Source organism: Bidens hawaiensis, unplaced genomic scaffold, assembly GCF_021521415.1.
Source record: "Bidens hawaiensis isolate Kalapana, Puna unplaced genomic scaffold, B.hawaiensis_p1.1 tig00017485_1, whole genome shotgun sequence".
Lineage (NCBI taxonomy): Eukaryota > Viridiplantae > Streptophyta > Magnoliopsida > Asterales > Asteraceae > Bidens > Bidens hawaiensis.
In genome coordinates this window covers 164,795-191,360 of record NW_027492649.1, presented here as the reverse complement: position 1 = coordinate 191,360, position 26,566 = coordinate 164,795, and the positions used below count along the sequence as shown (strand labels likewise).

The 26,566-nt window shown below is 38.1% G+C and overlaps 1 protein-coding gene across 1 annotated transcript; it reads left to right on the top strand.

Moving 5' to 3' along the window:
• Positions 1–10,848: 10,848 nt before the first annotated feature.
• Positions 10,849–16,391, top strand: LOC143554047 (alpha-glucan phosphorylase, H isozyme). Its single transcript, XM_077043907.1, has 16 exons — positions 10,849–10,960; positions 11,389–11,654; positions 12,233–12,412; positions 12,498–12,674; positions 12,751–12,836; positions 12,923–13,112; positions 13,197–13,289; positions 13,372–13,556; positions 13,643–13,760; positions 13,848–13,976; positions 14,056–14,274; positions 14,365–14,568; positions 15,276–15,434; positions 15,499–15,762; positions 15,841–16,031; positions 16,106–16,391. The coding sequence occupies exons 2-16, from the start codon at positions 11,424–11,426 to the stop codon at positions 16,230–16,232; spliced, it is 2,553 nt and encodes an 850-aa protein (XP_076900022.1). The 5' UTR covers positions 10,849–10,960; positions 11,389–11,423; the 3' UTR covers positions 16,233–16,391.
• The last annotated feature ends 10,175 nt before the right edge of the window (positions 16,392–26,566 follow it).

Below are 26,566 nucleotides of genomic sequence, written 5' to 3'. Positions count from 1 at the left end.
TGGTTTGGATTCTTTTGTGACGTAGGCCATGAATGCTAAGCATCCTTGATTTAAACATTTTTTAGCCTTTATCATGGAGATTATGCTAACTTGGCCAGCGTCTTTATCCCCTTCAATTCGAATGGTTTATTTATCAGGGATTTGAAGTTCAACAGTTTTGCTATTGCAAATGATACGGGCATGATTGTTGGATAACCAGTCCATACCAAGTACTATATCAAAACCAACAAGAGTCATGGTTAGCAATTGAATATGCAGAACGTAACCAGCTAATAAAATTTTTCCGTTTTCTTGAGCTTCTGATATTTTAACGATTTAATCACTAGCAGTCTCGACGCTTTGAGTTTTATTTAATTTTGTTAGAGGTTCGTTTAATAGACTACAAAAGTTATAATCTATAAAATTTAAGTTGGCACCTGAATCGAACAAAACTCTAGCATACATGTCATTAACTAAGAACGTACTAGTGATGGTTTTCCGGCATGTCGGTCGCTTTTTTGGTATCGAGAACAAAACTCTTGCATTTCCTTTTCTTGTCTCATTCTTTTGGCCACTTCCACCCGCACCACCAGCAGCAGGCCTGTTCTTGGGGCACTCAAAGCTTAGGTGTCCCATTTCCTTGAAATGGTAGCAAGTCATCGTCTTCTTCCAACGATCGTCCTTTGGGTGGCCGGGTTTGTGACAAGAGTCGCAAACAGTTGTGGTTGGAGATAGAGCAAAGTGGCATTTACCCTTGTGGTATTTCTTGCATATCCTACATTGGGTGTAGTTGGAATTGAATCCAGTTTTGCGTTGATCTACACCTTTGTCCTTGAATCGGGCACCTCCAGTCTTTTTGTGGTCACTTGACGGCACCACCTTCTTGTCTTCTTTCTTATTACGAATCAGACCATTCATTAAATAACCAGCCAATTCCATGGTAGAATCGGCAGTTTGAGGTAAGTGAGACCTCACCATGTCGCGAATTTCCCGCGAAAGTCTCCATATTTATCTTGACATTGCTGGACTCAGGGGTTACCAGCTGGGACACGAGTCTACAGTACTCGTGAAACTTGGTGTTGTACTCACGGAGATTAGTTCCTATAACTCTATGATTACGGAATTTGGTTTGGATTAGATCGGTTTCATGCATCGGACAAAATTTAGCTAACACCATTTCCTTAAACTCCTCCCACATCAGATTGTACAAAACTTCTCTTCCCTTGCTCATAATCAATATATTCCACCACTCCATAGCTTCGCCCATGAACATTTGTGTTGTATACTGTATCTTCTCTTGATCGGAACACTTGTTGATTATTACAATTGACTCCATCTCCTCTAGCCACCTTAGTGTCGCAATGGCACCCTTGTCGCCATAGAATTCTTTAGGACCGAAATTCTTGAAGTTTTTAAACGAGCAACTTTCGATTTAAGTTTCTTAAATTTTTGTTTAATGCCACCATCAATATTTGACTCATGAACACTTTCCTCAATATGAGATAGTTTAGGACGGGATTTAACGGATTTTCGGTCAGGTTCGACAGAATGAGTTTGTCTAGTTTGGGTCCTAATATGAGATTCAGCTCTCACGGATTTCTTAATCATCCTTGTATTTGATTCATGTATTTTTTGGGTATTTGTTCTTGTTCATCTTGAATACGGTCACCTTCCCTTCGTTGAGAAGCTTCCGCATTGTTTTGTTCTTGATTCGACATACTGAAATATTTACATTCATTTCTTAAGCATATTTATTCATCTTATTTATTACATACATACATACATACATACATACATACATACATACATACATACATACATATATATATATCATAAATGATATATATATTATTTCAATACACACAAACATATATATATATATATATATATATATATCTTTACTTGATATATAAATTTTTATTCCTATCCTTACTTCGAACGATTTAACATTCTTTATTTTGAACACACATATAAACATTAACACCATCCTTATTTTCCTAATCCTTCATGAACTTTTTCACCATTTTGGTCATCTTGGCGCACTTATGAAGAAGCTTGTCTCCCATCTTCTTCTTTTTGATTCCGTCATCAGCCACCTTCTTCCTCAACTCATTAGTTTTGTGTAATTCTCGATCGAGATGTTCTTCTTGGGATTGTGGAATGAAGTTTGGATATCCGTATTGTGGAGGCGGATCTCGGTATCCCATCATCACGATGTCATAGTGAGTCTTTGGATATGGCGACGAGGTAACATCGGACGGGTAGTTGTAAAAGGCTTCAACTGCTGCCTCTTGTTCATAAATCTCGTCTGCTTGTTCTTTAATTGAAGGCATTTTGCCTTGATATGGTGGGAAGTTTGGCGGATACTTGTTCTTGATTTATTGAATCACTAGCACATAAGGGTCTACAGAACCATAGCTTGGACTCTTGTGGAAGAACGGTTGCACACATCCTTGATTTGGCGGACAATCACAATTCGTTGGTTCCTCCATTGAAGTTGTTACTGCTTTCTTCCCCTTCTGGATCTTCTTCAGGATCTTCCTCTTCCTCGGGGTCTTCATCTTCTTTCATAGCTTTTGCTGTATCAGCTACCAATGGGTGCAAACGATAACTCTCATACGGTTGAGTAACCCTCGTTTTTAGTTTTGTAGAAGGTATATTGTAAGGTTTGGGGTGAGAATCTACAGAGTTATAAGCAGAGGTTCCTGTGTGCCATTGCCTTTGGTCGGTGTGACATTGCATTTAGTCGGATGATACGTCGGGATGGGGGTTGGATGGATGATACATCAGAATGTCAGACGGATGATACATCGGGATGTCGGACGGGTGATACGTCGGAATGTCTGACGGATGATACTCGGGATGCTTGACGGATGATAACTTGAGGTTCAGGGAGGGCCGTACCTTTGCATCGGTGGATCGTCGGGCATGCTGATTGGTAGTTGTTCAGTGCCGGAAAAGTAAACCGGTGTGGGTCGTTCAATTTGGTGATCTTGGTTGAAGAAATATTCATAATAGTCTTCACTCATGTCGTCCTTCGGAATTGGTTCGGGGTTTCCAGCTCTCCTTGCGTCGAAGCCGTCGATTATTTTCTTAAAAGACATCTAAGGGTGGTTTAGAGTGAGGAGGGATAGAAAATGTTTACTAGCCTATCTTATCCCTATTTAAATTAAACAAGTAGTAATAATTTTTATTCACTTGGATCGAAGCTTAGGCATTATCAATTAATACCTAATTCGCTAAGATCGATGGCTCTGATACCAACACTTGTCACACCCCAAACTACGGCCTAGGCGTGTGACACAAATGTTGGTACCGTTTTTGTCAATTAATCAGAGTTGCGGATTAAATGCAGAAAATATATTTAGCGTGGATTAAAATATTATATTTACAAATCAAAAGACGGGATTATAAAATACCCGTTTAAAGTTTTACAAACATTACTTGTTTGATAAACCACCATTTACATATATTTTGAAGTTTAACTAAAGGATCTGAGCCATCAGATCATCTACCATCAACTTTGATTCTTCAAGCACGGCTAACCTTCGTAACCTGTAAAATGTTTGAAAATACGCCAGCAACACATGCTGGTGAATAAATTGACGCATAAAATATTTTCTTTACTTTATTACCCCTCGAGACATAACTTAGGTCCGGCCCATCGTGGCTTAGGAATAATCAAGTTAAATTCAAAACACAATTATAAACTTAGCTCTACTTGAAACCGCTCAATGAACACTACAACGTTCGATATTACTTAGACACCATCAGTATACACATGATTACCCTCGCTCGGACGTAATTCAGGTCCGGCACATCATGGCAGAGGAAAATAACCAGGTGTGGCGCGGTGTGCCCACGGTATAACCACATATGTAAGGATTCAAACAAACGTACACAACAAGATGAGGGCCAACGATTACTTTTGTTTATAATGTTTTAAAGATACGTAATCTCATGTATTCAATTTGTTTGACTCGATAATACAAGTTATAAAAGTTGGGCATATTCACCTTTTAAAAGGATCAGCTTCACTTCACTGATCGGTTCGTCTTCGCTATCTCGGACTTATAGTACGAGTATAATATTTTATTGATACCAGATCTCTAAGCTGGCTTAAGACCTTTAGTCTCTTTTGTGTAATCTTTACCTCGATTATATTTTCTTTATGAACCTTTAGTTCCAAATACTTTTATTTCTTTAACAAGTTTAAACCATTAGTTTTACTTGTTTATTATTCTTAAATATTACGTTTCTTCTTCTTGAAGAACCGTATACTTTTATTTCTTTATTATTATCTAAAATTCTTTAAATAATAATCATTCTTTCCTTACAAAGAGTTATATCTTTTATCTTTATATATTTTCTTTGTTTTACTTTCTTTTGTTTTTTTTCGAGGCATTGAGTATATCCTCGACTTATGGTTTTAAACCTTTTAATGTTGTATTAATATTTTATTCGAGCATTATTCCTACCTTGGTTGACTTATCAACACGCTAGACACTTGGGCAGCACTTCGACACCTTTTGGTTTCTCGAGCTTCTTTTGATCAACACCTTCCTTGTCACGCGAATCGAGGCACACCAATCTTCATAACAAGTCACGCACTTCGAGGCGGGCGTCGGGGTCGTCTCGGGAGGGCTCGTACTTCAATGTAACATCATCGGGTTATGGCACGAAGATCGAGGAAATGCCGGTTTTATATCACGGATTACGAGGAGGTTTGGCACATTTATCGAGGTAGAGTGAGAGTGAGTATTTTAGATAGAGAAAGTGTTGTATGAAGTTATGTGATGAAGGAATGTGCTAGAGACCCCCTTTTATAGGCTGACCCGGGAACCCATCGCGATACATGATGGTCTCAAAGACAGGCATCGCGTATCACGACATAGGGTGATGACACACCTTGTAGGCTTGCCACGTGGTGGACTCGGTGCCATGTGGTGACACATGGCGAACGTTTTGCCACGTGGTGGGACACGTGCCCACCTGTCAGACCACGTTATCGCGATACGCGATGACGTTGGTCCAACGCCGTCGCGTATAGCGATCGGCCACAGAATCAGAATTTTCTACTTTTGTCCTTGAACTTTGGAACTTTGGTATTTTTAACCCGTTATTTTCACGATGTTACAAAGAAGCAAAGCATTGTGGCGTTATCATCTACTGAAGCAGAATATGTTGCTGCAGTTGCTTGTGCTTGTCATGTTATTTGGATTCTGAGTATCTTTGATGAATTTGGCATTAAGATGGAAGGAAGAACAATAATCAACTATGACAACACTTCTATTATTATGTTATCCAAAAATCCGGTGTTTCATGGGATATGTAAACACATTAGTGTTCGATTTCATTTTCTACGTAAACTAGTAAGTGAAGGAAGTATTGAGCTGGAGCATTGTGGCACACGAGAACAGGTTGCTGACATTTTGACAAATCCCCTGCATAGAGAAGCATTTCTAAAGCTAAGAGATCAGATGGGAGTATGCTCTCTTGCAAACAACCAAGACAAGAAGTCCCTGTCATGTTTGAGGGAGGGTTTGCAGGAGTAGTTGCAAGTTCTTAATGTCGTTAGAAGATTCGTTGGAGTATTTTGAATAAAGCTGAATTGGTCTTGCATGTGGGAGGAAGATTTATTTAGTTGGCCAATTATTTAGCCTAGTCTTTATCTATTTTAGTCAGTAGTTTGTTTCCTTTTTATGCGTTGTATTTGTTATTTACTTTGGTGTATTTATAGCTTGTTGGCTTCATTTATCGAATCAAGCTTTTCATTCGAAATACTTCAGTTTTGATATCCATTTACAATATTTTTTAGTATACACCCAAAACAAAATTAACATTCTTCAACTATATAAACCTTTGTGTGATTTAAGTGTAATCCAAGTTATCATCTACTGAAGCAGATGTGTTGCTGCAGCTGCTTGTGCTTATCAAAGTTATTTGGATTCTGGGTATCTTTGATGAATTTGGCATTAAGATGGAAGGAAGAACAATAATCAACTATGACAACACTTCTATTATTATGTTATCCAAAAATCTGGTGTTTCATGGGATATGTAAACACATCAGTGTTCGATTTCATTTTCTACGTGAACTAGTAAGTGGATGAAGTATTGAACTGGAGCATTGTGGAACACGAGAACAGGTTGCTGACATTTTGACAAATCCCCTGCATAGTAAGTGAAGAAGTCCCTGTCATGTTTGAGGGAGGGTTTGCAGGAGTAGTTGCAAGTTCTTAATGTCGTTAGAAGATTCGTTGGAGTATTTTGAATAAAGCTGAATTGGTCTTGCACGTGGGAGGAAGATTTCTTTAGTTGGCTGATTATTTAGCCTAGTCTTTATCTATTTTAGTCAGTAGTTAGTTTCCTTTTTATGCGTTGTATTTGTTATTTACTTTGGTGTATTTATAGCCTGTTGGCTTCATTTATCGAATCAAGCTTTTCATTCGAAATACTTCAATTTTGATATCCATTTACAATATTTTTTAGTATACACCCAAAACAAAATTAATATTCTTCAACTATATAAACCTTTGTGTGATTTAAGTATAATCCAAGTTATCATCTACTGAAGCAGAATATGTTGCTGCAGCTGCTTGTGCTTGTCAAGTTATTTGGATTCTGGGTATCTTTGATGAATTTGGCATTAAGATGGAAGGAAGAACAATAATCAATTATGACAACACTTCTATTATTATGTTATCCAAAAATCCGGTGTTTCATGGATATGTAAACACATTAGTGTTCGATTTCATATTCTACGTGAACTAGTAAGTGAATGAAGTATTGAGCTGGAGCATTGTGGAACACGAGAACAGGTTGCTGACATTTTGACAAATCCCCTGCATAGTAAGTGAAGAAGTCCCTGTCATGTTTGAGGGAGGGTTTGCAGGAGTAGTTGCAAGTTCTTAATGTCGTTAGAAGATTCGTTGGAGTATTTTGAATAAAGCTGAATTGGTCTTGCACGTGGGAGGAAGATTTCTTTAGTTGGCTGATTATTTAGCCTAGTCTTTATCTATTTTAGTCAGTAGTTAGTTTCCTTTTTATGCGTTGTATTTGTTATTTACTTTGGTGTATTTATAGCCTGTTGGCTTCATTTATCGAATCAAGCTTTTCATTCGAAATACTTCAGTTTTGATATCCATTTACAATATTTTTTAGTATACACCCAAAACAAAATTAACATTCTTCAACTATATAAACCTTTGTGTGATTTAAGTATAATCCAAGTTATCATCTACTGAAGCAGATGTGTTGCTGCAGCTGTTTGTGCTTGTCAAAGTTATTTGGATTCTGGGTATCTTTGATTAATTTGGCATTAAGATGGAAGGAAGAACAATAATCAACTATAACAACACTTCTATTATTATGTTATCCAAAAATACGGTGTTTCATGGATATGTAAACGCATTAGTGTTCGATTTCATTTTCTACGTGAACTAGTAAGTGAATGAAGTATTGAGCTGGAGCATTGTGGAACACGAGAACAGGTTGCTGACATTTTGACAAATCCCTGCATAGTAAGTGAAGAAGTCCCTGTCATGTTTGAGGGAGGGTTTGCAGGAGTAGTTGCAAGTTCTTAATGTCGTTAGAAGATTCGTTGGAGTATTTTGAATAAAGCTGAATTGGTCTTGCACGTCGGAGGAAGATTTCTTTAGTTGGCTGATTATTTAGCCTAGTCTTTATCTATTTTAGTCAGTAGTTAGTTTCCTTTTTATGCGTTGTATTTGTTATTTACTTTGGTGTATTTATAGCCTGTTGGCTTCATTTATCGAATCAAGCTTTTCATTCGAAATACTTCAGTTTTGATATCCATTTACAATATTTTTTAGTATACACCCAAAACAAAATTAACATTCTTCAACTATATAAACCTTTGTGTGATTTAAGTGTAATCCAAGTTATCATCTACTGAAGCAGATGTGTTGCTGCAGCTGCTTGTGCTTGTCAAAGTTATTTGGATTCTGGGTATCTTTGATGAATTTGGCATTAAGATGGAAGGAAGAACAATAATCAACTATGACAACACTTCTATTATTATGTTATCCAAAAATCCGGTGTTTCATGGGATATGTAAACACATTAGTGTTCGATTTTGTTTTCTACGTGAACTAGTAAGTGAATGAAGTATTGAGCTGGAGCATTGTGGAACACGAGAACAGGTTGCTGACATTTTGACAAATCCCCTGCATAGTAAGTGAAGAAGTCCCTGTCATGTTTGAGGGAGGGTTTGCAGGAGTAGTTGCAAGTTCTTAATGTCGTTAGAAGATTCGTTGGAGTATTTTGAATAAAGCTGAATTGGTCTTGCACGTGGGAGGAAGATTTCTTTAGTTGGCTGATTATTTAGCCTAGTCTTTATCTATTTTAGTCAGTAGTTAGTTTCCTTTTTATGCGTTGTATTTGTTATTTACTTTGGTGTATTTATAGCCTGTTGGCTTCATTTATCGAATCAAGCTTTTCATTCGAAATACTTCAGTTTTGATATCCATTTACAATATTTTTTAGTATACACCCAAAACAAAATTAATATTCTTCAACTATATAAACCTTTGTGTGATTTAAGTATAATCCAAGTTATCATCTACTGAAGCAGAATATGTTGCTGCAGCTGCTTGTGCTTGTCAAGTTATTTGGATTCTGGGTATCTTTGATGAATTTGGCATTAAGATGGAAGGAAGAACAATAATCAACTATGACAACACTTCTATTATTATGTTATCCAAAAATCCGGTGTTTCATGGGATATGTAAACACATTAGTGTTCGATTTCATTTTCTACGTGCACTAGTAAGTGAATGAAGTATTGAGCTGGAGCATTGTGGAACACGAGAACAGGTTGCTGACATTTTGACAAATCCCCTGCATAGAGAAGCATTTCTATGCATTATCAAACATTTTAATAATAAAAGTAAGGTTTAAATATCATCAAATAATAAAAAACTAAACCATATGCAAGCTTCAAAAATTACATGCAGACACCATGTCTAATCAACATCATTGATCCATATTGTATCTAAATCAGTTCACTTGTTTTATTACTTCTGATCTTAATTTGTTCTGTCAAGTTCAACGAACGAGTATGATTAAAGAAATATTTTCATATACAATTAAACTAGTTGTATACCGTATGGTGTTCTATAAAGTTTTGTATTTGAAAAATTTAGCATTGATTTTTGCTTTGTATATAATAATAAAAAAAATTGTAGTATGAATTATTTTAGTGTTCTAGAACAAAACTTGAGCCCATTATATATAATTTTGTCGGGCTGGGAGGGTGTGGTAGACCGGGAGGTATTGGGTTTTGTTGGAAATCAGGCCCTACGAACACGAAGTTTGATCTCAATCAAGATCGGCTCTTTCTCTTTATTGTAATTCTTGACACTTGCAAATACATAAAATCTAACCCTCTATTTATAATAATTAACAACTTGAAAAACAAGAAAACACTTATTCTAGGAAACGAAATAATTCATATTATTCTTACTAATATACTTTCACTTTGCCCATTCAACTTTCTCGATAAATGGGTTCAAGATTAACTTTCAATAGGCTCAAGTCTCACATACGACAAATACGTTGTTCAAAGAAAATATATATAATTTTGGTCCATGTTAAATGAATACATACTATATTATTTATATATTTATTTGCTTGTTACAAGGATAAGAAAAATTATGAAAAATGCATTGATGCATTTGATTGGCTTTCACAACATGTGAAGTCATGGAGAGAAAAAAGGGCCATGGGCGTGTGAGCCGTGTCCCCTGGCTGGCTCTTCCCGTGAACGCCACTCACGGTGACCTTGTGACAACATAATCTATTTGCACCAAGGACCTTCATATTTTGTTGAACCTCAATATTTAGCCATTATATTCATCAGCATCGATTGGTAGAGAAGTAGACTATGCAATCAATCTATATACTATTCGATTTCATCCGAAGTATCAACAAATGTCACACACTGACTTGATGTACAAACAATATGTATTTTATATAAAAGTTAAACAAAATAACTTAAATTATCATCTATTATATTTTACATACGATAATCCAATTGAAATGATCAATGACTTGCAATGAGGTACGTAATATTTTGTGTGAAGAAGTTGTACAACTTACTATGTGAGCTAAACAAGTAGTAGAGGAGAAAATTATGTAATCATTCTAGCATCTTGATGTAAGCTAAAAAAATGTTGAAACGACTAGATAACTTGTATCAAATATAATTATATCGAGTATTAATAAATTGTAGAAGTGTAATGATCATGAAGAGTTTGAGATAAAATCATGTTGTGAATAAATTATAAAATTAAGATCATGGTGTTTTCAAGTGTTAATGAAAAATCATATTAACACCATAACTATGGGTGGACGTGTAATAAATATACGTAACTTAAGTAACACAAATACAAGCCATCATTAAATGTAGTATAAGTCAACGAATGATGCTAAACTCTCAATACTCGATCTTTTTTGCAGCGTATTGGAACTCTAACTGATAAAATCGGTCGAAGAAAGACATAATATCCGTGACAGATTAACGATTATCGAAACACCCAACCTCAAGGAGTCCATATAAACAACCATTTGAAAAAACAAAGGGTATAATATAAAGGCTTCATACGACTCGGATCTCCATTCAACGTCCTTGCGATCCGTTACTCTCACGTGTCATTCCTTCCACACGTGCCACCCCGAAAATATCAGCTCACTCAAAATAATAATAATATCATCATCGTCTTCACTCTCGAACACCACACAATAATCACTCACAATTTAACCGACCTCCATTACTTATCTCTCACACTGCACGCATATTCCATCAGGTACTTTTCGCAATTTTGCTTTTGGAACTTTCTGTTAAAATATCTTCTTTATTTTGTCTATTAATACTTTTCTTATTATCTTTCTCACTAAACCTGTACATTTTTAAGCCACATTGCAATCTCTCTGAGAATTTGAAAGACTGATTTCATCGTGTGAGTGTTCATTCTCACACTAATATTGATATATGTGATTTTGCTTTTTTTTACTTCTGTTGTGATTGAATTGATGATGAATCAGCTAATAAGTTTGTTTTTGCTTTAAGTTAGGGTTTGTTATGTCTAACTGATCACACACTTTACTCATCATTTGGTTAACTAATAATTTCATTTGAAATGATTGATTGCCATATAATTCTCCCTGTGATTCATGAAATTAGTATGTAATCGCTTTTGTATTAATCGAAAGCCAGTTTCGGCCAACTATTGAGTCAAACAGACAATTTTTATGATATTACTTTAGAAGGAGGGAGGAAGGGGGGTGATGTATGTTTTTTTGGCTTATTGTATGAATCTTTTGCTTTATGAACCATATCAGATCAACGTGTGCGATTACTGTTAATGGATCAAATTTACCTGTGCAGTATATAAAGTAGAATAGCCTCTGGACATTCCAGGGATGACGACCACCACAAAAGTCAATGGTGCTGCTAAACCTAAGACCTCCGATAAGGTTCCTGTCGCTGATAAGATTCCTGTTGCGGCTCATCCACTAGCAGAAGATCCAGCAGCTATTGCATCCAATATCAAGTATCATGCTCAATACAGTCCACATTTTTCACCTGTCAAGTTTGAGCCCGAACAAGCATATTATGCGGCAGCAAAAAGCGTTCGTGACCGTCTGATACAAGTAAAACTACTTAACCTCAACTTTTGTAATTATGTTAATAACTTACAGTCACACACACATACATAAATATAATCACTATACATGGAAAAGATGTTTTTCTTCAGTATTTTGATTATACATCAAATAAGTAGACACAAAGCTCACTTTTTTACTAAGCTATAACAGCATCTCCAACGCTACACTGCCACGTCAGATTCCTAACTTTTTTCGAAAACACCCAATTTCTTCTACAGCACCAAATCTCCATAAACAAAAAATATTGAAATTGTATATATATGTGTATGTGAGAGTGGTGGCCCACCCTCCCCGTCCGCTGGACCGTCTGCATCTCCGGACCACAACGCCGCCTCGTTCGTGACCTCCTCGTCTGCCCTCCACTACGTCATCCGGACCTTTGTTTCTGGTGCTTGTTGGAGGTGCTCTAAAGGTCTAATGTATTATCAATGGTGTAGATATTGAATTGACTAAAATATTAAGAGTTTAACTAACTAGGCTCAGAACTTTAACTAACTAGGCTCTTGTTGTGGCATAGTTTGGATTTTGTTTTACCAATTTTTGGATCTTCTTTGCTTCTGCAGCAATGGAATGAGACTTACCTGCATTATCACAAAGTTGACCCAAAACAAACATACTACCTATCTATGGAGTTTCTTCAAGGCCGCGCTTTGACTAATGCCATTGGGAACCTGGATATTCAAGATGCATATTCTAGTGCTCTGAACAAGCTCGGTCATGAACTTGAAGAAATCACTGAGCAGGTGAATAATCTGTTATTACATGTTATATCTTTGATTCACGCTTATCTGTAAACACACCAATGGTTTGCAATTTAAACAATTGCAGGAGAAAGATATGGCACTTGGTAATGGTGGTTTGGGGAGGCTTGCATCTTGCTTTTTGGACTCAATGGCAACATTAAACTTGCCAGCATGGGGGTATGGATTAAGGTACAGGTATGGACTCTTCAAGCAGAGGATCACTAAAGCAGGACAAGAAGAGTTGGCAGAAGATTGGCTTGAGGTCTCAACTCTTCCTCATACTTTTTTTATTATTCGTATATAACTAACCTTTTTCTACTTTCTCTGAAATGAAACAGAAGTTTAGTCCTTGGGAGGTTGTCAGGCATGATGTCGTGTTTCCAGTTAGATTCTTTGGCCATGTTGAAGTCCTTCCTACAGGATCGTAAGCACTGTCTTCAAATTCCTGTTTAACCTGGTTAACTTTATTTGAAATAGTTTTAATCTTTTTATATTATTAATTTATTACAGTCGAAAATGGGTTGGTGGAGAGGTTCTACAAGCCCTGGCATATGACATTCCAATTCCAGGATTCAAAACCAAGAATACTAATAGTCTTCGCCTTTGGGAGGCCAAAGCTAGTGCTCAAGACTTCAACTTGTTCCAGTTTAATGATGGACAATATCAGTCTGCTGCTGAACTACATGCTAGAGCTGCACAGGTGCAATAAAACTTTATTTTCTTTAAAAACAATATATTCCTTATTCGAGTGCAATGTGTGAATAGTATAAGTTATTACCTGCAGATTTGTGCTGTTTTATATCCTGGAGATGCTACAGAAGAAGGAAAACTTCTTCGACTGAAACAACAGTTTTTCCTATGCAGTGCCTCGTTACAGGTTTTTTTTTATCAATCTTTCTTCTTGTAACTTTATACCAGGAGATGATAAATGTGTAATTTTTATATTGGAATTATTTCAGGATATTATCTCCAGATTTAAGGAAAGAAAAGATGGAACAGGTGCGCGTGAGTGGTCAGAGTTTCCGTCCAAGGTGGCAGTGCAACTGAATGACACACATCCGACTCTTGCAATACCTGAACTGATGAGATTGCTGATGGATGAAGAAGGATTAGGATGGGATGAAGCTTGGGATGTTACTTCAAAGTATTCAAATATTTAATGTTTGTTATAAGATTAATATTACTATTTGGTCTTAATTAACCATGAGTTTTTCTTTGACCATTAACCAGGACAATTGCATATACGAATCACACTGTTCTGCCCGAGGCATTAGAGAAATGGTCACAAGTTGTGATGTCAAAGCTTCTTCCTCGCCACATGGAAATCATAGAAGAAATTGATAAACGGGTACTTAACTTATTAATATCTCAACATTAATTGTGTAACCATTATATTTGTTATTGCTAATCAGTTATATGATCATACTTTATGCAGTTCATTGCAATGATAAAATCAACACGTCCTGACCTTGAAAGTAAGATTTCTGATATCCGCATTCTGGATCACAACCCAAATAAGCCCGTTGTCCGCATGGCAAACTTGTGTGTCGTCTCTGGGCATACAGTAAGAAAAACTTCATCTTTAATAATCTTTTTTGGTTCTTGAAAAACTGGCTAACTTCATGTTTAATCTTATTTTGCAGGTCAATGGTGTAGCACAGTTGCACAGTGATATCTTAAAAGCTGAGCTCTTTGCAGATTATGTTTCCATTTGGCCAACTAAGTTCCAAAATAAAACCAATGGCATAACACCTAGAAGGTGGCTCAAATTCTGCAGCCCTGAACTTAGTTTAATTATAACTAAGTGGTTGAAAACAGACAAATGGGTGACTAACCTAGACCTACTTGTGGGTCTGCGTGAGGTATGTTTTTCCATTCATTGTTATTCTAACTGTCATTAAATATTCATTTTGCTTAACAAAATATGATTAATGATATTTTCTGTTCAAAAGTTTGTTGACAATCCAGAACTTCAAGCTGAATGGGACTCGGCTAAGATGGCCAACAAGCAGAGATTAGTGCAGTACATATCACGTGTTACAGGCGAAAGCATTGACCCAAATAGCCTTTTTGATATTCAAGTGAAACGAATCCACGAGTATAAAAGACAACTGTTGAATATTTTGGGTGCTGTTTATAGGTACAAAAAATTGAAGGTGAGTTTATTCCACTTCTGCTTATAACATCCATGATTATATGAAAAAAAAAACTGTAAAACACTATCAACATGTCATCTGTAGCAGGCTTGTAAACGAACCAAACGGAGCATGTTTGTGTTCGTTCGTTTAACTTTAACTTAACAAATGATTGAGCACGAACATTAAACGAATTGAGTTTTTTTTCGTGCTTGTTCATTAATCAAATGAACTTGCTTATGTTCGTTCATGTCAGTTCATTAACAGTTAAAGAATGGTCCATGAATGTAAGTGAATAAACATAATTGAGCTAAATCCATTTAAAGGTAAATCGTAAATGTGAACAACAATGTATTACCCCTTGAAAGTTATTTAACTAGACAAAGTTGTTATGGGCCTAAACAATTTAAATGGATATTTTAACGAACGAACTTAAAGACACGTAAAGTAACGGAAAATGAATGTAAACGAACATAAACATATTTTAATGAACAAACATTGATGACCATAAATGAACAAACAAGACGTGTTCTTGTTCATACGTTTACCTAAATGAACAAAAACTTTTGTCATGTTTGTTTATTAAATACACAAATGTCCTACCAAACGGTTCATAAATGGTTCACTGAACGCTCGGTTCGTTTACAGTCCTAAATTCTTTATAGCCCTTATGAACAAATAATATTCAAACTGTTTGAATTTATTAAGAGTTAATGCATTTGAAACAGGAAATGAGTCCTGTAGAGCGGAAAGCGACGACCCCAAGAACCATCATGATTGGTGGAAAAGCATTTGCAACATACACAAATGCCAAAAGAATAGTGAAGCTTGTGAATGATGTTGGTGCCGTTGTTAACACTGATCCTGAAGTTAATGAATACCTGAAGGTACTAAATAATCAATTATTCTTATAAAGGTGTTAAATATTCAACAAATTTGTTAATTTTGCAGGTGGTTTTCGTGCCCAATTACAATGTATCTGTAGCCGAGGTTCTTATACCAGGAAGTGAACTATCACAACATATTAGCACAGCTGGCATGGAAGCTAGTGGTACAAGTAACATGAAATTTGCACTTAATGGATGCTTAATTATAGGAACATTAGATGGAGCTAATGTTGAAATCAGAGAAGAAGTTGGAGAAGAAAACTTTTTCCTCTTTGGAGCAACAGCAGATCAAGTCCCCAAGCTCCGGAAGGACCGAGAGAATGGACTGGTCAGACCACTATGACTTTCTAAATTATTTAGAAAGCTATTATATTTATATTATATTATATTCTTTGTTAATATGCAGTTCAAACCGGATCCTAGATATGAAGAGGCTAAGCAATTTATTAGATCAAAGGCGTTTGGAAGCTATGATTATGAACCGCTTCTCGATTCTTTGGAAGGAAACTCTGGGTATGGCCGAGGCGACTACTTTCTTGTTGGCCATGACTTCCCAACCTACATAGACACACAAGCTAAAGTGGATGAAGCATACAAGTAAGATTTTACAAATTTTGTTGTTAACGGTTATTTTGACCATGTGCGTTGACTTTGATTATTGATGGTTACAGGGACCGGAAGAGATGGATAAAGATGTCGATTTTAAGCACCGCGGGAAGTGGGAAGTTTAGCAGTGACCGAACAATCTCTCAGTATGCAAAGGAGATCTGGAACATAGAGGAGTGTCCTGTGCCATGATTATATGCATATATGCAATGGCAAATAGCACGAGGTTGGGTATAATTAATAAGTTTGATGTTTATATAATTCATGTTTATTGTCCTCAAAATACTTTTCGGTATTGTGTAAAAATTCATGCACTTGCTATAACTTATAATACGTGCAATTGTTTTACAACTCTCGATCTTTGAGTTCGGGTGATATTGATGTTCTCCGTGTTGTGTTGTATATATGGGGTGTAAACGAGCCAAACCGCTTACTAAAAGCTCGAATCGATCCAACCTTAAATGATCTCAAGCCTGAGCTCATTGGTAATAGCAACATGTGACCATTATCGCTGTACTTTACTTGATATATATCTTGTTATATATAGATAGGATCCTTTTGAATATCGAATCGCAAAATATAAGGGATTCGGTTGGTGTATGTATGTACCGAATTATTGATGTGAAGAGCAAGGGAATTAATTTCCTATTAGACCATGTCGGCTAGATTGGTTTATTATTATTAGTTGTTATATTGTAAAGGTTAGCTAAGTGTATTTAGTTACTCTATATATCTGGATGTAATCTCTTCATTATGATTTGAATAACAATATCAATTTAATTTGGTACCAGAGCCAAATCCGCTCCTACTTTCTCTCTAACCCTATATCAACCTTCTGCCGCCTACCCTCTACAGCCTGCCTCTACCTCTGGCCAGTTTTTTTTTTTCTTCAATGGCAGCCATACTTACTTTCTCAAACCAAGAAAAGACCACCCACAACTCACACAAATTCGCCTTTGCTCGCAAACCTACCAACTATGGATACTGGAGATCCATGATCGAATCTTTCTTAACATCACATAACCTTTTCGGTTATGTTGACGGAACAATTATGTGTCCAGAACAAAAGGTTAGTGTTGAAGCTGCAACCACTGACAATCCCTGGATTTCAAACGATGCTCATATCCGCACCTTGATCATCTCAACTGTTTCCGAAGAATCGCATCAGCATGTTCAGGGAAAAACATCCCGTGAAGTATGGCTATCCCTGGAACGGGCTAACGCACCCGTCACTGCTTCTCATGAATTCACCCTCAGAAGTCAACTACTCCACATCACTATGACGGGGGACGAAAAACCAGTTGACTATCTTTGCAGAGTACAAGAATATGCAACTGCACTTGCTAACATCGGAGAACCGGAGAAAGATAATGAACTTGTTATGCTCACTCTTGCAGGGCTACGAGAAGAATACAATGGCCTAAAAGGAACCCTTCTAGGCCGCCTACCACCTGTCTCTTTTCATGAAATCTACTCACTATTATCTGATCATGATTATGTGGTCACTAAACTGGTGCAAAACAACCCGCAAGCCTTACTTGCTGCAGCCTCAAACTCCTCGGTTGCGGTCTCCCCTGGTCTCCTGCCAACTCCACCAAACCTTGACCAACTGCAACAACCCCAAAATATACAACTTATAGCCTCCCAATCGTGGCAATTCTCGTGGCAACCGTGGTTATTCTCGTGGCAACTCTCGTGTAACATTCGTCAGATTCAGGTCTCGATTGTATTTGTTTTTGTATTCGTTTGTCGTGTAAACCGACCCGTTTTGTAAACCGAAACTTATGATATAATCAAAATGATGGTTTTTATGTTACAATATTGTTTTACACTTGTTGGGGCTTGAAAACATCCTTTTCGGGCCTTAAAACGCATTAAAATCACTTAAAACGAACTTCGGGGGCCATTCGGTCATTTTTGAAAGTTATAAAAATAATTCTAGACCAACTTGTCTCCTTTGTCTCCTTGTTTGGTTTATCATCCATTAAATCCAAGTTTTAACCACCAAATAACTTGTTTAACCAAACTAAGCTCTTCCTATAAATACCCAACCCTTTCCCACATAAATCATTGCTCATAAACTCTTTCCTCACTCAACTTCAAGAATCATTCAATGTTGTTTTTCAAGTTTATGGAAGTCAAACTATGCTAGTTTTTCATTTTTATTTGCTTAACTTAGTCTAACTTAATACTTGAATCATATGGCACAACATATATATAATACAACCCTTGTTACCTTTGGTAGTTACTTATCCGGCCTCGGTTGGTTAAGTTTCAGGCCTCGTAAGGCAATGCTACATGGAGGACTTTCGTGGTCTTTGTTATATACTTTACCCGACTTTTTCCGAACCAAGTTTAATACTTGAATATGAGTACTTTCATACCCCGTTTTTCATCTTTTGTTTTGGGGGTGACATTTCATACTTATTCAACTAAATGCTTTATACTTGAATCTTAAACCACAAACATTATTGTATACTTTACTTAAATATTTGCTCGATTTGGTGTTCTAAGATTATATGCCTATGTGTTTATCTCTTTTGGTTGGTGGAACTATAAAATCCTAGACTATTTGGCAACCCCTTATAGTAAGGTGTCGTTAACATAATGCAATTAACGATAACTATAAAATCCTAGATTATTTGGCATCCCCTTATAGCTAGGTGTCGCTAATGTGTTAGCGATATCTATTTATCCAAGATTTTTGCTTTTATTTGTTGTTTCTTATACGAGTTTTGTGGCTTTCCTTATTATATACTAATATGCTCAAACTTATGAATTGCTCACCAACCTTTGTGTTGATAAACTTTATTTTATGAAATGTTACAGGTTTGCATTTAGGTTGATATTGGGAGCTTGAAGAAAACGTCGCAATTCCCTTTAGGATATTAGCAAAAATGAAAAATATTTATTAGCTATATTTTGTTATGTTTATCTAATGAACAAGTATGTTATGTGAAATTTGATGTTGCGAAATTTAAATGAGTTTGTTAAATATTATCGTTTAAAATAATGCCATGCGCTTATCGGCAATCCGTCGCATCCCGACATGTTCCGCCACCTTTGGTCGGGGTGTGACATCTCGTGGCTCCTTCACTTCACGTTCCAGAGATAATTGTGGTACTCGACAATTTCGATGGGCTTCCACTCAAAACACCGTATACGGTCACTGCAACCGATGTGGCATCTGGTATCATCCATCTCAATGCCCTAACCAGCCTACTCAGCGGAACTGGTACCACCTCAGGCAAACTTTTCTACCTTTTCGGATGCGGCCTCATCCTCTGGAAGTGCTTGGAAGCCTGACGCGGGTGCAACCCATCATGCCACTCTAGATTTAACCAGCCTGGACAACTCTGAGGCATATTATGGTAATGATTCTTTACTTGTTGGCAATGGTAATTCAATACCTATTTTGCACATTGGCTCATCCAAATTCTACTCAAAATACAAAGTCTTTAACCTTTCTGATATTCTTCATGTCCCTGACCTTAAAACCTTTTATCCGTACAAAAATTTTGTCTTGACAATAATGTGTTTTTTGAATTTCACTCTACTTATTTTGTTGTGAAGGACAAGTCTACACGCAGTACCCTTCTCATTGGTCCCAGTGAACAAGGCTTATATTATATCCGCCTTCCACAACTCAAGTCGCTGCCCAGGTTGCCTTCACCGCTGTCAAAGCTTCTTCGAATATTTGGCATCAACGTCTAGGACATCCTCGTGCTCAAGTTTTTAATTCTATTGTTTCGCATTGTTCTTTACCAGTTTCAGACAAATTATCAAAAGATTTATGTTCTTCTTGTCAAATGGGAAAATCATCAAAACTGCACTTACCTGATTCTAATTTTCGTAGTTATAACATTTTGGATCGTGTTTATTGTGATGTTTGGTGTTCATCTCCGAAACCATCTTTTGATGGTCACCAGTATTATTTGTTGTGTGTTGATCATTGTACTCATTATATGTGGCTTTATTTCTTAACACAAAAATCAGATGTTTATGCTATATTAACAAATTTCATCACAATGGTTGAACGCCAATTTAACATAAAATTAAAATGCATTCAGTCCGATTGGGGGGGGGGGGGTTGAATTCCGACCTCTTACCAACCTATGTCGCAACCTTGGCATCATCCATCGCCACTCGTGCTCACACACCAGCGAGCAAAACAGGCTTGTAGAACGCCGACATCGGCATGTCGTTGAACGGGTCTCTCCCTATTGGCTCATTAAACTTTACCCCAACGTTTCTGGCACTTCGCCTTCGAAACAACCGTTTACCTAATTAATCGGCTTCCCTCACGCGTATCCTCCAACAAATATCCCTTTGAACACGCATTTCTTCGCAAATCTGATTATTCCTTTTAGAGAGTCTTTGGCTCTCAATGTTTTCCCTACCTCCGCCCCTACAACCATCACAAAATTGAATTCCGCTCTACCCCGTGTGTCTTTCTTGGCTATAGCCTCTCTCACCATGGCTATCGATGTCTTGATTCCTCCACTGAGCGTATATATATTGCTCGGCACGTTCGATTCAATGAACAAGTCTTCCCTTACAAACCCTCACCACAACCGAGCCCATCACCACCACCCGCTTCCCTGTACATCTCTATCTTTCCCAACCCACCTCCTGATTTCCCACATGAACCTAACTCACCAAAATCAAACACACCCACCACCAATGAACCATCCTCACCCCATCAGCCACTTATTGCTGAATCTTCTCCCATTAACGAAACTGTTACAGCTCAACAAAACCAACCAGCCCCACCTCCTACAGCTCAGCCCTCTCCTGCCCTTGACACATATACGGAACAGCCCGCTGCCCAAAAATCATCCACGGCCCACCATTCCAACAACCCACCACCCACAGCAGCTCGTTCCCGACCGCCCAACCTCCGACAGAAACCTAAACAACCTGATCGATATAATCTGGCTGCCTATCTAGCCAAAACCACCTCTTCCTTATCCATTGAGCCAACCAATTTTACTATTGCCAACAAATATAATGAATGGCACCATGTTATGTTCGAAGAGTTGGACGCACTTCACAAAAATGGCACATGGACACTTGTGCCACCTGTACCTAATGCTAATATCGTTGACTGCAGGTGGTTTTATAGGTTAAAAACAGATGAAAATGGGAACATTAGCAGGTTTAAAGCCCGGTTAGTTGCGAAGGGCTTTCATCAACAACACGGTGTGGAATATCATGAGACGTTCAGTCCAGTCATCAAACATGCCTCAATTCGGACCATTTTATCATTAGCCGTTACAAACAAATGGTCCCTGCGACAACTGGATATTCAGACTGCCTTTCTGCATGGTGATCTTGAGGAAATTGTATATATGCGCTAACCACCAGGGTTTGTTGATCCTACCAAACCGGATCATATTTGTCTTATGAACAAGTCTTTATACGGTCTCAAGCAGGCTCCCCGTGCCTGGTTTAACAGATTATCAAATGCTCTTCATCAGTTGGGGTTCCATGAGTCAAAGACCGATCCATCACTGTTTATTCTCAATTCGCAGGGTTCATTGGTGTATCTCCTAGTTTATGTGGATGACATCATCATTACCGATAACAATGCTGAAACGGTGACCAAGCTCATTACTCGTCTCAATTCTCTCTTTGCTCTTAAAGATTTGGGGCAACAGCATTGTTTTATAGGGTGTGGAAGTCATTCACAAAAAATCTGATTTAGTTCTTTCCCAACGAAAATATATTGGGGACATTTTATATCGGGCGGGTCTAGCGGATTGCAAGCCTATTTCCACTCCTATGGGCACTTCTCATGTCTTGCTTCCTAATGATAGTCCTCTTTTGGATGATCCTTCTCGGTACAGACAAACTGTTGGCGCTCTCCAGTATGAGACCCTTACTCGTCCCGATATTGCATTTTGTAACACCGCATCTTAAACCCTACAAAATTTTAGCTAAATATATTAACTTATAAAGTATAGGGACCAAAATGTAAAAATCAGAAAACTTCATCCATCACGATACGCAATGGGATAGGCATTAAGCCCATCGCGTAGCACGACGGACTTGCACAACAACCCATATTTTGGGCGGCGTGGCGATACGCGATGGTTCAATTCATTAGACCATCGCGTAGCGCGATGACGAGGCTCAGTAAGTGGACACGTGTCCAACTACGTGTCAACACGTGGCACGGTATGATAGGCCATGTGTCACCACCAGATAAGGCGGCGCCAAATTGCGGCGTAGCGATACGCGACGGGTCACAAGGAACCCATCGCGTATCGCGATGGGTCTCTAGAAACGCCTATAAAAGGGGGAGACGAGTATGAGGCTTTCTAATCCCAAATCCACCTTCATTTTCACATAGATAGCATAGGGAGGCGTGCCCAATAGTCGTGACAAGCCGACGTACCATTTTCTCGTAGTTCGTGCAAGGAAGGAAGTTATAATCAAGCGCAATCATACAATCGAGTAGAACAAGATCCTGCCTTTTCTTATTATCAATCTAAGTACCCGTATAAGGTAGGAGTTATTAAGTTATATCAATCAATCGAAGCTATGACCTTTAACCTTGAAAGTATTTTGTAAACATTCACATTCATAATCAAAGTTTTCATAAACATTACTTCATAGCAAGGTAATGTTAAACAAAGATATAATTTGACGGGCATGTAGTAACTGTAAGGATGATATCACTAGTAGTAAGTTTCTTGCCTAAGGAAAAGTAATTCGTACAAATCTCAATCAACCGAGGGACCCGTTTACTTACCTGGAGAAACTTACCAACGTGTTATGATCTATTAAGCCAAAGCATGCTACATCAAACGTCACATAAAACCTAAGTGTTTTCATTCACAATCAAAGATAAACGAATTCAAGGTTAATCTTAGCAATCATAACTTAATCAAAACACCATTCAGATATTTATACAAATCTATTATGTATAGGTTAAATATCACTCACAATCAATCAATCAGTCAAGGTTTTCAACACCAACAGTACAGGTGAATACGTTAACCTTTTTAATCAATAAAAACATATTTATACTCGACAAGATGAACGGGTGTTTGTCTTAACGAGTCAGTCAATGATTTAATGAGATTGCATGATCTCTAAAACGTTATAATACAAAGTAGAGAATAAAATCAACTCAGACCGAATATGCATGTGTCAGGATCCAAACATAACTATTAAGCCTAATCAGTCAAAAGCTAGGTAGCCGCAGGCTAAACGGTCATGACTAGTTCTCTATTCAGGGCCTCTTGGCTCTGAGAATACCGTTATGTGTGTAGGGCAGTGGTACATATACCGGAAGTAGGAATGCTTCCGCTGAGCTTTTCAAGAAAGCTATATTCGTATTGTAATGTCATTCAAATGTTTTATAGAGTCATACGTGTTCACCAGCATATAGCTGACGTATTTTTCCAACCCATTGCAGGTAATTAAGCATAAGTAGCATTAGAAAGGATTGGAGTCTTAATGAAGATACAAGCGCGTACAAGATGGCTCCATTTTTGATAGCTAAAATCCTTGTAATATGAAACATTTATTTTGTAAACTAATACTTGGGTATTTAATTCCCAAGTAAATTTTCAATGTAAATTAATATTTTATTCAAACCTAAATTCTTCCCCTAAAATTAACCAATAACTCTGATATATTTACAAAATAGGTACCAACTTGTGGTCACACGCCTAGGCCCTAAGTCGGGGTGTGACACATTTGCGGTCAATTGGGTAAGTTAGTTCAAGCACGCCCCAACAGAAAACCATTGGGCTGCTGTCAAACGCATTTTACGTTATTTAAAGGGTACAATGAACATGGGTCTTTGGTTTCGTCACAATACAGGCTATCAACTACAAGCCTTTTCTGACTCACACTGGACTACTAACGTGCAAGCCTTTTCTGATGCTGACTGGGCTGGTTGTCCAATCGATCATCGCTCGATGAGGGGATTTACTGTCTACTTGGGCTCAAACCTTATCTCTTGGTCTGCTCGCAAACAACGAACTGTTTCTCACTCCTCAACTGAATCTGAGTACAAGGCTATTGCAAACACTGTTGCAGAATTAAATTGGCTAAAGTCTCTTCTTCGAGAGATCGGTTTACACAGTGAAGCACCAACACTTTGGTGTGACAATCTTGGTGCCACGTATCTCACTGCTAATCCGGTGTTTCATGCTCGTACCAAACATATCAAGGTTGATTATAATTTTGTTCGTGAAAAGGTTACTCAAGGTTTTCTCAATGTCAAATTCATTTCTACTAATGATCAAATAGCCGATATCTTTACGAAGCCCTTGTCGTCTCAAAAGTTTGAGTTTTTGCGATCCAAGTTACAGATCGCGAATCGCCTTGAACTTGCGGGGGGGGGGGGGGGGGGATATTAGACTATGTCGGCTAGATTGATTTATTATTATTAATTGTTATATTGTAAAGGATAGCTAAGTGTATTTAGTTACTCTATATATTTGGATGTAATCTCTTCATTATGATTTGAATAACAATATAAATTTAATTTTTCCTATATGGTATCATTGAAGCGATAATATAGTCGGCCCTACCTTCTTCTTCATCTCTGGCGGATCGATCTCGTATACCACCTCCCTCTTCACAGTAATATTGATATTCTCCGTGTTGTGTTACAACTCTCGATCTTTGAGTTCGGGTGATATTGATGTTCTCCGTGTTGTGTTGTATATATGGGGTGTAAATGAGCCAAATCGCTTACTAAAATCTTGAATCGATCCAACCTTAAACGATCTCAAGCCTGAGCTCATTGGTAATAGCAACATGTGACCCTTATCGGTTTACTATATTTGATATATATCTTGTTATATATTGATAGGATCCTTTTAAATATCGAATCGCAAAATATAAGGGATTCAGTTGGTGTATTATTGTACCGAATTATTGATGTGAAGAGCAAGGGAATTAATTTCCTATATGGTATCATTGAAGCCATAATCCAGTCGGACCTACCTTCTTCTTCATCTCCGGCGGATCGGTCCCGTATACCACCTCCCTCCTCACGGTAATACTCTGTATTACCGTTCCCTTTTCTGCATTACCAACTCCCGCCCTAATGGACTCCAAACTACACCTCGCGGTAACAGTTTCCAACATCAAGACCCTTATCCCCATCACCCTTGGTAACGAAACTGGCCAGTACGTTCTTGGTCAACCCTCTTCAAAATCCATTGTCGTGCCTACCAGGTATACGACCACCTTCAACCCCGTATCATCACACCACTAGTCACCTCGTCCTCCGATACAACCAAACAAACACCACCATCACCACCACTCGTAGACGATCTTTGGGATCGTCTCGATGCCATAGTCCTACAATGGATTTATGGAACCATCTTGTTGGACCTTCTGAACACTATCCTCAAACCCACCACCACCGCCTACGAAGCGTGGACGACCCTTGAAACCACATTCCAAGACAACAAATCCTCCCGCTGCATCTACCTCACCCAAAAACTCAACAACACACGCCTTAATAACTTTGATAACATGGCAGCATATTGTCAGAAAATCAAAGTTCTGGCCAGCCAGCTCGCTAACGTCGATGCCCCACTCACCGACGAAAATATAGTTCAACAACTTATTGCTGGACTAAACGAACAATATGAAGGAATTTCTATGCTCATCTCTAACCTCACCCCCTCCTACCCTTTCATGAGGCTCAATCAAAACTAATGCGGGAGTTTGACCGTAAAGCTAGCATAGCCATACAGACATCTCAAACAGCCGGAACGGCCCTTCATGCTGCCACAAATAAATCAGATCTGACCTCGGCCCACCAGAAACAACGCAACAACGAAACAACCTCAGACCGTGGCCGTGGACGTGGCAGAAGCCGCGGTCTGGGCGTGGCAGGAACGGGGTTCGATCCTCTCAAACCCGTGGCCAACCCTTCTTCGGTCCACAAAACAACTTGGTGTCGGGTCAATGGATCTTCCAACCTGTATGGGGTCAATCATCTCAATACAACACTTGGAACAACCAACCCATGTCCCTACCCGACTACACCTCGACCCATCCAAAACCAGTCACCCAGCATTCTCAAACCGAGGCCGAACACCGCCTATGCAGCTGGGTATGCACGACAGATATCGAGCAGGCACTCTACCATGTCACTTAACCCTCCAGAAACTCCTTGGGCTATGGATAGCGGTGCTACTTCTCACATGACAAACCAACCATGTAACTTCTCGTCCTATTTTGATAATTGCAAAACTAGTAATATAATCGTCGGAAACGGGTCGACCATACCCGTTGTTAGACAAGGTAACAAAACCCTACCCCCTTCATTCCCACCCCTTAAATTAACGAATGTCCTTTACGCACCCAACCTAATTCATAATCAATTATCTGTACGACGCCTAACTATAGATAATTGGGTTTTGATTAAATTTGATCCTTTTGGTTTTTCTATGAAGGACCACAAGACGCGGAGCCATATCCTCAGATGCAACAATACCAGTGATCTCTACCTCCTCACGCCACAGATGCTCTCCAAAGTCAAAACA

Coding starts and splice junctions, on each gene's coding strand:
- LOC143554047 (XM_077043907.1), top strand. CDS start 11,424: ATGACGACCACCACAAAAGTCAATGGTGCTGCTAAACCTAAGACCTCC. Junction 12,413..12,497: donor TTGAAGAAATCACTGAGCAG/GTGAATAATCTG, acceptor AAACAATTGCAG/GAGAAAGATATGGCACTTGG. Junction 16,032..16,105: donor AAAGTGGATGAAGCATACAA/GTAAGATTTTAC, acceptor TGATGGTTACAG/GGACCGGAAGAGATGGATAA.